The 14106-nt window shown below is 49.1% G+C and overlaps 1 protein-coding gene across 1 annotated transcript in view; it reads right to left on the reverse strand.

The window, feature by feature from the left end:
- LOC120312578 (proline dehydrogenase 1, mitochondrial-like) overlaps nucleotides 1-14106 on the reverse strand; it is a 31322-nt gene that overhangs the window by 3231 nt on the left and 13985 nt on the right. Inside the window, exons 5-11 of the mRNA XM_039353466.1 lie at nucleotides 12455-12519; nucleotides 10111-10227; nucleotides 8151-8230; nucleotides 6433-6514; nucleotides 3365-3457; nucleotides 1847-1993; nucleotides 94-269 (exon numbers count right to left, since the gene is read on the reverse strand). Coding sequence (XP_039209400.1) covers nucleotides 94-269; nucleotides 1847-1993; nucleotides 3365-3457; nucleotides 6433-6514; nucleotides 8151-8230; nucleotides 10111-10227; nucleotides 12455-12519 — 760 coding nt within the window. The remainder of the gene's footprint in view (nucleotides 1-93; nucleotides 270-1846; nucleotides 1994-3364; nucleotides 3458-6432; nucleotides 6515-8150; nucleotides 8231-10110; nucleotides 10228-12454; nucleotides 12520-14106) is intronic.

Below are 14106 nucleotides of genomic sequence, written 5' to 3' on the forward strand. Positions count from 1 at the left end.
GAAAGACGGACGGACGGAGGTGTCAGCGGACTTCCCAGGTATCCTTCCCCCCCCCTTAAGAGCCTCATAGCCCAGAACCCCCTTCTCCCCCACCTGTGGTACATCTCGCTCGTCTTTTCATAGGTTGGGTTGATGGGATCCTCGTAGCCCACCTCGGCTGCCCGGCTTCGCTCCTGCTCCATGTAGGCGCCCCTCACCAGCTTGGCTCCGAAATGCCAGCCTTCCCGGCGCGAGAGCTCTACGTCGATGGTCACATTATCGTAGGCCTCCTGTTTGGAGGGATGGAAGGGGAGAGAGAGAAGGAGGAGGAGGAGGAACAGGAGGAGGAGAAGGAAGAAGAACAGGAGGAAGAGGAAGAGGAGAAGAGGAGGAAGAGAAGAGGAGGAAGAACAGTAGAAGAAGAGGAAGAGGAGGGAGGAAGAAGAGGAGAAGGAGAAAGTGGAGAGGGAGGAGGAAGAGGAGGAGAAGGAAGAGGAACAGGAAGAAGAGGAGGAAGAAGAACAGGAGGAGGAAGAGGAACAGGAGGAGGAGAAGAGGAAGAGGAAGAAGAGGAGGAAGAAGAGGAGGAGTTACAGGAACAGGAGGAAGAAGAGATGAGGAGGACGAGAAGAACAGGAGGAGGAAGAGGAACAGGAGGAGAAGAGGAAGAAGAGGAGGAAGAGAAGGAGGAAGTAGAAGAGGAAGAGGAGGGAGGAAGAAGAGGAGAAGTGGAGAGGAAGAGGAGGAGGAAGAGGAAGAGGAGGAGGAAGAACAGGAGGAAGAAGAGGAGGAAGAGGAGGGAGGAAGAAGAGGAGGAGGAGAAAGTGGAGAGGGAGGAGGAAGAGGAGAAGGAAGAGGAACAGGAAGAGGAGGAGTTACAGGAACAGGAGGAAGAAGAGAAGAAGAGGAAGAAGAAGAACAGGAGGAGGAAGAGGAACAGGAGGAGGAGAAGAGGAAGAAGAGGAGGAAGAAGAGGAGGAGAAAGTAGAGAGGGAGGAGGAAGAGGAGAAGGAAGAGGAACAGGAAGGAGGAGGAAGAACAGGAGGAAGAGGAGGAGAAGAGGAGGAAGAAGAAAAGGAGGAGGAAGAGGAACAGGAGGAGAAGAGGAAGAAGAGGAGGAAGAAGAAGAGGAGGAGGAGTTACAGGAACGGGAGGAGGAGGAAGAGAAACAGGAGGGGGAAGAACAGGAGGAAGAAGAGGACGATGAGAAGAACAGGGGGAGGAAGAGGAACAGGAGGAGGAGAAGAGGAAGAAGAGGAGGAAGAAGAGGAGGAGGAGGAGTTACAGGAACGGGAGGAGGAGGAGGAGGAAGAAGGAAGGAGACTGAGAATCCGCTGGGCCAGAAATGTGTCTTCAATTGTATCTTGAAGGCTTCCAAGGCAAAACGGGATTCTCCTGGCACTTACAATCCAAAGACCTTCAGATCTGCTCCTTTATCAAAATTACTACATTTCATATTAGCGGAGGAAGATCCTCTCCACTCTGCTCTGTTCCAGCATCATCTACTTAGCCTGATATTTGGTGGTAAGGGGTAACCAGGAAAGACCTTTCAGCAGATCATAAAGGATGGGCGATCTTTGTATTCTGCAGATCCCAATGAACACTTCAACACAATCTGACTTAGGGTTGTTTAGTTAAAAAAAAAATACCAGTTAGAATTCCTTATAAATAAATGCAACCATCAATATATCTCAAGTGAGTCTTTTTTCCGCCGGCAGTCCTGTCATCCCTTACTGCCACCTGTCTAGTTCAGCGGTTTTGGCCAATGTGTCCAAGAGGGGCAGCCTAAGGACCCCTTTTTGGGCTTGTAAGCAAGCCAGGTTGGACCTGATCAATACTCGGGTAGGAGACCACCAGGAAATCCCACCTTCAGGTAGCACTGGTACGTGTTGAAGATGGCTGGTCTCTCCTGGTTGAATCGGCGCTGCATCTCCAGGGTGAGGCGGCTGATGGCCGGCTGGAAGTAGGTCTGCTCAGCATCCACCATCAACCTCACACCCACCCCGACAGCTTTCTAAAAAGTAAGAGAGTAAAAGAGTAGGATTAGCACTTAAATCCCTGAAACATGAGCCAGCAGTTGTGCAGCAGCAGCAGCCAAAAAAGCTTAATACAATCCTGGGTTGTATAAACAGAGGCATAGAATCAAAATATTCTATGTATTAGTCCTGCTTCATAAAACAGTATTAGCACTGCTTTGTAAAACCTTAGTAAGGCCACACCTGGAATACCACAACACAAAAAGGATGTTGAGATTTTGAAAAAAAAGTGCAAAGAAGAGCAACTAGGATGATTAGGAGGCTGGAGACTAAAACATACGAAGAAGGGCTGCAGGACTTGGGTTTGGCTAGTCTAGAGAAAAGAAGAAATAGGGGTGACATGACAGCAGTGTTCCAGTATTTGAGGGGCTGCCACCAAGAATAGGGGGTCAAGCTATTCTCCAAAGCACCAGAAGGCAGGATAAGAAGCAATGGTTGGAAACTGATCAAAGAGAGAAGCAACCTGGAATTAAGAAGAAACTTGCTGACCGTGAGGACAATTAACCAGTGGAACAGCTTGCCACCAGAAATCGTGAGCGCTCCATCACTGGAGATTTTTAAGAAGAGGCTGGACAGTCACTTGTCTGAGATGGTATAGGTCCTCCTGCTTGAGCAGGGGGCCAGACTAGAAGACCTCCAAAGTTCCTTCCAGCTCTATTCTGATTAACAAGCGTGCCCACTGAATGCACTACCTATAAACCAATACTTTGGGGAAAAAAAATAATACCAATAAAGCTGGGCACATCCTTTTAATGGGGACACCAAGGAAATAGCGGATTTCTTTCCCTAATTTTGCTCTGGAGTTTCTCCTACCGTTTCTCCTCTTTGATCAACCCTCTAAGTCAGTGTTTCTCAGCCTTGACCATTTTAAGGCATGTGGACTTCAACTCCCAGAATTCCACAGCCAGCAATGCTGGCTGTGGAATTCTGGGAGTTGAAGTCCACATGCCTTAAAATGGTCAAGGTTGAGAAACATTGCTCTAAGTGGCCTCGCAGCCCTTGCTGTTCGCTTCCATGGGACTGAAGCAAAACCACTGGGCTGCTTGCCTTGAAAGCAAAATCAGCAACCAACTCGATCCAGCAAAGACAAGAGGCTTGATGGGGGGGGGGGGAGAGAAGGAGGGAGAGGGAGCTGCTAAGGCAGAGGAAGGCAACACACACACACACACACACACACACACACACACACACACACACACACACGTCCCCTCCAGGTTGCTGGCAGAAGCCAGAGAGAACCAAGTCCTAGTTCCGAGCCTCTGTGACCCGTCAGAGATGCTTTGAGCAGCCTGTCTGCTGCTGCTGCGCCCTCCATGGCTCCCCAAAGCAGAAAGGTGGTGGGGTCTCACCTTGGCCAGGACATCCATGCGCTGCAACATACGTTTCATCTGCCTCTCCTCTTCCTGGGTGAAGCGAGACAGGAGCGGCTCAAGCTGGCCTGTCTGATGGGGTTGAGAGATGAGATTAGGAAGTATTTCCAGACATAAAAAAAAATGGAGCTCGAGAACATTTCAACATTCCAACCATTAGTTTTGAGTCCCTGAAGGGAGCCAGGCCAATCTGGGGGTCTGGAGTTGCTTTGTGCCCCTCTGGGATGACACTGGGTGCTTTCCCACATTCCTCTCCAGATGTCAGCTTGGAGGATAAACCACTTCCTGGCACATCAGGAGGGGAGTTGGTCAAGGGCTCTGAGCAGCTGTCTGAGAGGGATTTGGCTGAAGCACAGCTGCAGCAGGACAGCCCTGAGGCTTCAGGTGGGGAAAGCATCCAGCTGCATCCGGTCAGGGATGAGAAAGAGGAACTGCCTTCTGCACCTGATCCAAGAAACGTAGGACCGAGAAAAGGCAGGCGCAGAGAAGGTCAGTCAGATTACTCACGGGGAGAAAGCCTCGCCCTTCTTGATGGGCTGCACCAGAAGCTGGCTATTTAGCCCAGCAGACAGATGGAGCCAATGCTGGGAACAATGTGGTCATTCCCTAGTTGTGTGTTTCCTGCCTTGATTTGGACTGACACTGGACCTGGATCAAGCCTTGTGAACTCTGGATTTTTCTGGCCTCCTGAACCCTCTTGTGTTGTGGATTGAACTTTGCCTGGTGGGTTTATATTGCCTGGGAAACTTTCAAGTGGAATTGGCCATTTCTCTGTGGACTAGCATTGGCCTGCTTGTGGCTGGACTTAAGTGGGACAGTTCTAGGTTTTTGGTGAATTGTTAGGGAATATTAATAAGCCCACTAAACCAGGGGTCCCCAACCCCCGGTCTGTGGACCGGTAGTGGGCCGCAGCATGCCAGCAACCGGTCCGCACAAACAAACAAAGTCCCATCCACGAGATGCAGGCAACACACAAAATCACGTACTCTCTGCTCTGTGGAAAAACCTCTCTCCACGGAACCAATCCCTGCTGCCCAAAAGATTGGAGATCTCTGCACTAAACCACCATTATGTGTGTGTGTGTGAGAGTGGGACACTAAATGTCCGATGCCTGGAACTGCTTTGATGGGCCTGCCTGATTTTCTCAAATTGTTGTGATTCCATGTCAGCTGAGTCTGAGGAATCTGAGGAGGATGTGGAGGAGGCATTTGAAGGGCCATCAGGGGCAGAGGGAGGCTCTGATGAATTACAGGACTCACGGTTGGATGCAGAGCCTGGGCCCTCCAGTCGTGCTCCTGATGAAGCTCAGCTGTGTGAGAATGAGTCAGACTCGGAGGACTCACACCTGAAAGACTTGCTAACTGATGCTCATACACGTCATCAATTAGCGAGAGTAAATCAGCAGCAGTCAATACGGAAACTCCAGAATAAAAGGAGAAGGCAATGAGAGGCAATGCCTTGGGACTGCTGAATAAAGGGAGGAAGTGTGGGCGGTGCTGGTTGCTGAAGGCAACCGTTTGCGAAGTGCTTCTTGGAATCCCGGTCTGTTCGTCTTGCTTGTGACTTCTCTTCTGTTTGCATCGTGTTTCCTGTGGACTATTTCCTTCCTTTGGACTTGAGTTTTGCTGTTTGTGTTTTGGACTATTTGACAGGTTTGTCACCCATATTAAAAGGGGTTTGTTTTGTTGTAAAGTCTCCAATCTATTGCATCAGCAGGGGTTTGGTCCTTGTGCCTTTAACAAGGACGGCAATAGGCTGGGATAGAACACAAATCTAGTGTCCAGGTCTAATGTTTGCACAACTGTAATAAAAGCCAAAGGGGCCTTGAAGAGCTTGCCAAGTCCTTGCAGGCCAGACAGGGATGGTGGGAAAAACTCTGGGAAAGGACCTTCACGGTGCACCTGTCTGAGCACAGAAGGAGCCATAGAAGGATCAGCCAATGTGGGTCGTCTCCCAATGTCTAAAACAGGCTCATCGTTGCAACAATGACTCTGAATGGGGGTGGTGGTGGAGGAAGGAAGGAAGGGAGGGAGGTCAGAGAAGCCTCAGATGCTCCCAACTGCCAGCCAAAAAGGATTCTGATCCTTTATCATTGCTTCCCACTATCTTCTGCAGCAGAAGCTCAAAGGGCCATTCCTGACTTGTTTAAGCTGGCCAGCCTGGCCGAGGATGGCTTTTCTGCAGCTGGTTCAGAATAGACGACGGGAAGACCCCACCCTGCTCCTCAATTATCTGCAGAAGAGAGATTACACGCTGCACGCAGTGCAAAGAGTTGCTTGATATCCGATGGGCGGCATGTAAATTTAATACATGTTAAAAATACATACAGCACCAATCCTAAATGCTGCAGACGTGCCCTCGTAGATCTTGTTAAACGAACGGATGTTCCTCTACAGAGTTTTGCAGCCCTGGCCTTTACTGGGGAGGGGTGTGCGTGTAGGCAACTCACTGAGGACTAGCATCGGCTGGTCAGTTCCCTTTAGAGCAGTGTTTCCCAACCTTGACAATTTTAAGGCCTGTGGACTTCAACTCCCAGAATTCCACAGCCAGCAACGCTGGCTGTGCAATTCTGGGAGTTGAAGTCCACAGGCCTTAAAATTGTCAAGGTTGAGAAACACTGCTTTAGAGCAACCTCACATTATTCTGACCCTGAACCCTTGAACTGAATGTGACTGGCAGAAAAAACTGTGCAGCTTTTCTCTATTGGGGAGCATTTTTAAACGGCAGCTGGCTAAGCCAGTGTTTCTGAACCGTGGCAACTTTAAGGCTATGCTGGCTGGGGTATTCTAGGAGTTGACATCACACACCTTTGAAGTTGCCACAGTTGCCCCTGCCCTAAACCAAGAAATGTGTGGTTCAAATGTAGACCCCGAAGACTCCTAAAAACGCTACCGTATTTTCCGGCGTATAAGATGACTTGGCGTATAAGACGACCCCCGACTTCGGAGAAGATTGGCATGGTTAGAAAGTCGTCTTATACGCCGGAAAATACGGTACATCCTCATCTCCATCACAACGAAGAACTTCCTTGCAAGTCTGGCGCTTACCTTCAGGTTGGGAACCAGCAGGAGTTTGGAGATTTCCATCCGGGCATCGATCAAACTGTTCCAATCCAGCAAGTCCACCGTTCTGAAAAAAGATTTAGGTGAATGGAGAAGGTGGACAACAGCAGCTTCCCCCCATCCCAATTTTTACCTGGAGGAACTGGGGTTGGCTAGATAGGCCAGAGATTTTAGGAATAAAATGCTGGCTCCTGCAGCTCCCATTATCTGCTCTGCTTCCCGTCTGTTTCCTGCAACAACGCCCACCATCCTTTCATAAAAGCACCTGGCTTCACATTGCCACACGAGGTTAACCTGTCTAGTTTATTGCTCAAACTTCCACTTCTACAGGAGAAGAGAGTATTTATAGACTACCAGTCTCATGGAATAAGAGAAAGTAAGAACATCCTGGAAACTGCATTAACCAGCAATCGAATAATGGACTCACAGGGCTGGGAGGTCTTTTAGTCCACCCCCATGCTCAGGGCACTTATTCCATCTAGGACAGTGGTTCTCAACTTTTTTAATGCCGCGACTCCCCAACCGGTTGTAAGTCAAGGACTACTCAACCGGTCGTAAGTCAAGGACTACTCAACTAGTGCAGCACCGTTTGCAGAATGGGACTTTTGGCGGGCTCAGCCGGGCAGAGACAGCCTGGACAATTCCTATTGGCTTTTGAAAGCCAATAGAATTAGACTCTATTCAAGAGCGTCTATTCTATTGGCTTTCAAAAGCCAATAGAATAAAAGGGAGTAGCACAGCTATGGAAAAGGAGAAAAAAATGGCGGACTGCGTTGTTTGGCGACCCCCGTGAAATGGTCGTTCGACCCCAAATGGGGTCCCGACCCACAGGTTGAGAACCACTGATCTAGGACAAATGGCTGTCCAATCTCTTCTTGAAAATCTCCAATGATGGAGCACCCACAACTTCTGGAGGCAAGCTGTTCCACTGGTTAATTGTGCACAGTTAAGAAACTTCTCCTTAGTTCTAGGTTGCTTCTCTCCTTGGTTAGTTTCCATCCATTGTTTTTTGTCTTGCCTTCTGGTGCTTTGGAAAATAGGTTGACCCCCCTCTTTTCCATCTACAGCCCCTCAAATACTGGAACTCTGCTATCATGTCTCCACTAGTTCTTATTTTCAGTAGACTAGATATATCCAATTCCTGCAATCGTTCTTCCTAAAACATATAAGGAACAGTTGCTGGAATTAGGTATGTCTAGTTTAACGAAGAGAAGGACGAGGGGGGACATGATAGCAGTCTTCCAGTATCTGAGGGGCTGCCCCAAAGAAGAGGGAGTCAAGCTATTCCCCAAAGCGCCGGAAGACAGGACAAGAAGCAACAGATGGAAACTAATCAAGAAGAGAAGCAACTTCTAAGGAGAAACTTCCTGACAGTTAGAACAATTAACCAGTGGAACAACCTGCCTCCAGAAGCGGTGAATGCTCCAACACTGAAAGTTTTTAAGAGGAAACTGGACAGCCATTTGTCCTGCCTGAGCAGGGGGTTGGACTAGATGACCTCCAAGGTCCCTTCCAACTTTATTATTATTATTATTGTAGTTGGTTTTTTTTTCTTTAGCCTCCAGTCCCCTAATCATCTTTGTTGCTCTTCTCTGCACCACTCAGCTTTCAGTACCCCAGGAGAATGCATGCATGTTGGGCAAGGGACCTGGAATAACCCACCTGGTTGGGTCAGAGCCGAGCTTTTCAAGTTGGCAACTTACCCTGTGAGGCCCAATTTCTCGCCCGCGAACCACTGCTGGCTTTCCGCTTTGGTGGCAATCCCCAGGTTGGCCAGGGCCTCCTGCCAGAATAAAAAAGTGCCACTTCAGTCCTGCAGTGCCCAGTCATGTCTTATTCTTGAAATGGGTCTTGTGCCAAGCACGAATCAGGTTTGGGATGGGAAGCAGCCCAGCATTCTGAGGTCACGGTTTCCCAGTACCAACTTCCTTTGTTCAGATCTCGGCAGAAGCATCCCGAGCTGTTCTGACTTCACCAGAATGGATCCCACCTTGTAGTGCAGCGGTCCCCAACTTTTCTGGCACCAGGAACCAGTTTTGTGGAAGACAATTTTTCCACCAACCGGAGTGGTGAGGGGGTGGTTTCACATGCAACTAGATTCCACGCGTGTGCAGATAAAAGTTTTACTTGCTCGCCCACTGCTTGTGAGGCCCGGTTCCCAACAGGCCACGGACCAGTATGAGTCCCCAGCCCAGAGGTTGGGGACCCCTGTTGTAGTGGACAGTTCAGACTGGGTTTTTTTTTTTTTTTGCCTGGGAATGGAGCTTTCTGACCTCCATTGAACCCTGTAGCACCATTTCAAGGTCAGAAAGGAAGGACCGTTCAGATCTCAGCATATCCACCCCCCCCCAGGGCCCCTATGTGAGGGAGATGGGCAGTTAATGTGTTTGATACATAAATATTTTGTACCACCTTCATTTACTGGCACAGGGCACCTTCCCCAGCTCTCATCCGCCAGCCAAGAGAGTCCAGACTGTGTAGCTAGGAGCTACAGGAGATGAAGCCATGTCATGGATCTGCCCCCGGGCCCATCTCTGGATGCGACTTCAGAGGAGGAGGGCAAGTTTGAGTTAGCAGAAAAAAGCAAGGAGCCGAGTGCTGGTCAGGATCAGGGCTTGGAGGGTGCTAGCCTGATGGAGCAGCCTCAGCTGGGTCCATCGGATGAGCAACCGGTTGAGGCTGAGTGAGGTGAGCAAGTTGGCCGGGAGCAGCTTCTGTCCATTAGCAATGAGGTGGAGTCCACACCGCCTCCAATCCAAGGACACGTAGAGCAGAGAGAAGATAGGCACAACGCCGGTCAGCTAGCTAGACTACTCGTGAGAAGGCAACCTCATCTTTCATGAAGGGCTGCACTGGCATTGCCTACTTAATCCCCCACCCCTGAGGACTTGAGCGTTGCTGGAGCAGTTCTGTGCCTTGTGTGCTTCTGCCGTGTATCCTGACTCCTTCAAATTGTGAACTGCCTTCCTGGAATTTGTGTGTCCCCTTTGGGGACTCTTGCTATGCTGAGCTTGGAATCTGGACCTGCGCAACAGGTGTGCTTTCTGAGGACCTGTTGGGAGTTTTGAATAAACACCATGTCAACGCTGCAAATATTGTGTATTCTTGCTTTTGACAATATGCAGAATTGTCTGGTAAATATGGGGTTAATAAAGAGCAGAAGGGGTGGGGGGTGGGGGGTAAAGCCCTGGAAAGAGAGAGGAAGAAAACATTTGACCTTCACACTAATTGGATAATGTGAGATATGAAGGCTAATTTAGGGAGGGAACATGCTGATAATTTAACTGCTCAGAGGAAGAGAACTTAGATCCTAGCATCCCTCCCTTGTGCCTGTGCCGATATTTTGTAACAATAAAAGACTTTTAGGAAAATAAATGCCTGGAAGTTCTTTGAAATGTTTCATTAGCTGGAACCACAACACACCAGTAGAATTCTTTCCATATATTCCTGTGTGTGTCTGTGGGGGGAGGGAGAATGGGGCAACACAAGCCCCCCAAAGGGAGAGCAGTTTCCAGGAAAGAGCTTAGGGCAAATATCTTTGGGAAAAGCACCACAAGAGGAGGCAACTCCACGTTTGTTCCCAGCACCTGTTTTCCAAAAGGTATTTTCTCTCAATGCAGGAATCGGATCGCCTTAGCCAACTCCGTTTTGTCAGCCACTCACCTGCAGCTTCTCTACCTCCAGCTTGGTCTCCAGAGCTGCCAGGCCCACCTTGCCCTGTTCAGCAGCCAGTTGGTGGAAGAAGCTTCTCCATTTCACCAGCACCTCTGAGAACTGCAGCTGGAGGCAAGCAGAGACCGAATGAGCACCCCTTTCTCGAGTGAAAACATCTGCACCACGTCCCTGAGAGCTCGGTCAGTCGCGGAAACATCCCCTGCATTGACCAGGAACCTTGGATGGGCATTGGTAGATCAGACCTCTTGGATAAGCGGATAATAATCAATGATTTAAAAAAAAAATTAAAAAAATCAGATTTTTTAAAATTTAAATTGGATTTTTTTTAATTTATATCGAATGTATTTTTTTTATTGAAAATTTTTAAGTTTTACAAAACAATTCCCTTCCCCAAACCCTCCCGACCCTCCCATACCCTCCCCAACCTCCCCAATCCTCCCATACCCTCCCCCAACCTTCCCATTCAATTTGTATCGAATGTATTTTAATAAAATGCTTTTGGAGTAAAAAAATCTATCTAGTTTTCTATTTAAGATACATTAATAATTTAGTTTATTCAGCATGAAATGGAGCTTAGTTACGTAGCAGGAGGCTGTATACTCTGCAACCTTTACATCTTTGGTAAACTCATTCCATGCATCCAAGCTCTGCAAGCTGAGATAGCATGCCCTGCATTGATGCATTCACACAATTTCACGGTACCCATGAGATGCATCATAAAGCAAAGTTCAGGAACGTTCCTTTATTATCCCATTGTTTTGCAAACCTATGTACATTACAAACTGTGTGATTGTTTGAACGGAAATGCATCTGTACCGGGCTCTAAAATTAAATAAAAGAATTTGAGCAGTTCTCCAACTATGTGTGATTAACCTATTAACCTAAGATCGGTTCTGATGTTGCTGTTTTACTCACCTGACAGCTTAATATTCTAAATAGGAAACCTTCATTTTGTTTGCAAATAATAATATTAAAGATTCTAACTACCAGCAACAATGAGTCCTTACATTTAAGGAACACCTGTCATTTCAGGTCTGCCTGGGGAATTCTGGGAGTTGAAGTCCACAAGTCTTAAAGTTGCCAACGTTGGGGACCCCTGCTGTACAGTATGCAACACAGGACACATACCCAAACTCTAAGCTCTCAGCACCCTAACCCAGGCCTGGGAGATCATCTTTAAGCCTTCTGGGATGACCACAGGAATTCATTGCAGAGGTCAGGTGCCATGACAGAGAAGGCACCCTTCCTGGATCCTGAAAAGTGGCCCTGTTTCATCAAGGGGATCCCACTGCCGGCTTTGCCAGCAGTGAGAGGCACTGCGCATGGGAATTGAGCAACATCTGGCAGTCTGCAGCGTCTGTCTTAAGGGCCTGAGACAAGCTAAAAGACGATGGGCCAGTAGGGAGGCAAGAAACCACACCTAAAGTACTGCATCCAGTTTTGGCCTCCACACTATAAAAAAGATGTTGAGACTCTAGAAAGAGCACAGCGAAGAGCAACAAAGATGATCAGTGGACTGGAGGCTAAAACATATAAGGAAAGGCTGCTGGAATTGGGGGTGGCTCGTCTAGTGGAGAGAAGGACGAGGGGGGGGACATGATAGCAGTGTTCTAATATCTCAGGGGCTGCCCCAAAGAAGAGGGAGTCAAGCTATTTTCCAAAGCGCCTGAAGGCAGGACAAGAAGCAATGGATGGAAACTAATCAAGGAGAGAAGCAACTTAGAACTAAGGAGAAACTTTCTGACAGTGAGAACAATCAAGCAATGGAATAGAACAGTGGTGGCGAACCTATGGGACGGGTGCCAGAGGCAGCACTCAGAGCCCTCTCTGTGGGCATGTGCGCCGTCGCCCCAGTCCTAGGCCTTCAGCTGGGTTTTATAAAACCTTTTCACTTTAGGCCTCCACCGCCATGTGCAAAAAAAAAAAAGGTTCAATCAATCAGTCAATTTCAACTTCTTGCGGGAAAGAAAAAGATCTAGCAAAGTTGGAATTGATTGATTGAACTTTTTAGTCCCACCCAGCCTGCCGTTACCACCGCAGCCACGCCCACCCAATGGGCCACACCCACCCGGCACCCGACGATGCATAAGTGGGTTTTGGGTTGCAGTTTGGGCACTCGGTCTCTAAAAGGTTCGCCATCACTGGAATAGAAGTAACCTTCAGAAGTTGTGGGAGCTTCATCACTGGAGACGCTGGACTGCCATCTGTCAGAAATGGTGTAGGGTCTCCTGTTTGGGTAGGGCGGTTGGACTAGATGACCTACAAGGTCCCTTCCAACTCTGTTATTCTCTTCTAACCAAATGCTGCTTATCCAGAACAGGCAATCACCTACCAGGAACTGCGGCCTGCCCAGCGCTGTGAGTTTGATGGCAGAGAATCCGTCTTTGGAGCTGCCTCCTAGAAAAACAACCAAGTTAGCGCTCGGGCCCTTTCTAGCGCGGAAAGACCCTCGGCCTCCAAGCATCTCCCCAGGAGCACTTCAGCCGCCCTGCCCTCCCGAAGCCTTGAGACAGGTGACCCCAGAGTGATGCCAAGGGGGAACCTCTTGAACTCCTTCAATCGAGACCTCCTCCAGGCACATCAGCTTCCACTTGCAGAACTGAACAGCAGCAGCGACGTTGCCAAGAAGGCTGGCGACGGGAGTGAACCTGAGGGGTCCTTAACTAGGTAACAACACCAGGGCTAGTCAGGAATGCTGTTTGCTGTCGGTTTATATTCTGGTGTTTTGTCCGTCTGTCTGTCTGGGTGGGTGGGTGGGGGGGTCTTAGGGATTCCTTGGTTGGGCTCCAGGGCAGTTTCCTGACTGGGGTCTTGCTTACTTGATTGTTGGTCTAAAGTTGTCAGAATCCAATTATATTTCACCTCTAGTTATCAATTATAAAAAAAACCCATTTCTGCCTTCTATGGATTCTGCCATACAAGGAAGGGAAGGGGGGTGAACAAAGGGGCTTTATGGCCCTCCCTTCGGTAACTTCAAAGGAACTGGATGTGGATATCACCAAAAGGACTAACCATAACAATGGGGCTATTACCTTTCATGTAGTTCTCTCTGAAGTCTCCACCCAGCCGGCAGTAAGGAAAAGGGGGTGGGAGTGTAATGCCTGAGACTGTCGCTGGAAGAAGGGGGTGATTGGGTGGGGCTACTGGGGAACCCCTTAAAACTTGAATGGGAGAGCTTGGACCCCAAGTCCTGTCTAGAACGCCTGCAACCATTTTCTCTTAATAAAGGATGCCTGTTGGAAGAACTATTCCAAGAGTTTTGTCTTCTTAAGATGCAAAGTGGGGTGGGTCCTTACACCTTGGAGTTAATCTATGCAGATCTCTGATTACTGGTGGAGAGGTGCTTTGGGCTGGCTGATGGTCTCTTTGGCATCGTCCAGAGATGTTGTTAAATGTCCATGTGTCTATCGATGGCTGATTTGTCAGAGGGCCAGACTTCTAGAAATTCCCTGGCATTTTTGGATTTGGCCTGGTCTAGGATGGTCACATTTTCCCAATTGTGACTAGGTGGATGCAGCATCTTTGGAGGGCAGCCAAAGTGGAGGAGACAGCCCCAGAGCTGCTTGGACTCCAGCCCTGCCCCCCCCATCTCTCCCCATTGGCCTGATCCCAGGTCATCATCTAGGGCGGGGCTTTTCAACCAGTGGTACGGGTACCACCTGTGGTACATTGGCACCTGGCAGGTGGTACGCGACCATCCTAGAAAAGTGGTAGCGGGGGAGGGGAATGAGCTGAACCGGTGGCAGCACCGCACAAGCCTGAGTGAGAGATGGCTGGAGCTGCAGGGCTGTCAGGGCTCAGCGGAAGTGCCAGGATCAGCACTTCTTCGGGGCTGTCAGGACTCAGTGGAAGCGCCAGGATCAGCGCCAGGCTCCAGCTGGAGCTCAGCACTGATCCTGGTGCTTCTGCTGAGCCCAGAAGAAGCACCAATAGCTGGAGTGTTGCAGCATCTCCAGGGTCTTGTGATTTACATTCAGAGGCTTG

The sequence above is a fragment of the Crotalus tigris genome, unplaced genomic scaffold (genome assembly GCF_016545835.1).
Source record: "Crotalus tigris isolate CLP2741 ecotype Arizona unplaced genomic scaffold, ASM1654583v1 scf7180000018525.42219311030:4301911, whole genome shotgun sequence".
Classification (NCBI taxonomy): Eukaryota; Metazoa; Chordata; class Lepidosauria; order Squamata; family Viperidae; genus Crotalus; species Crotalus tigris.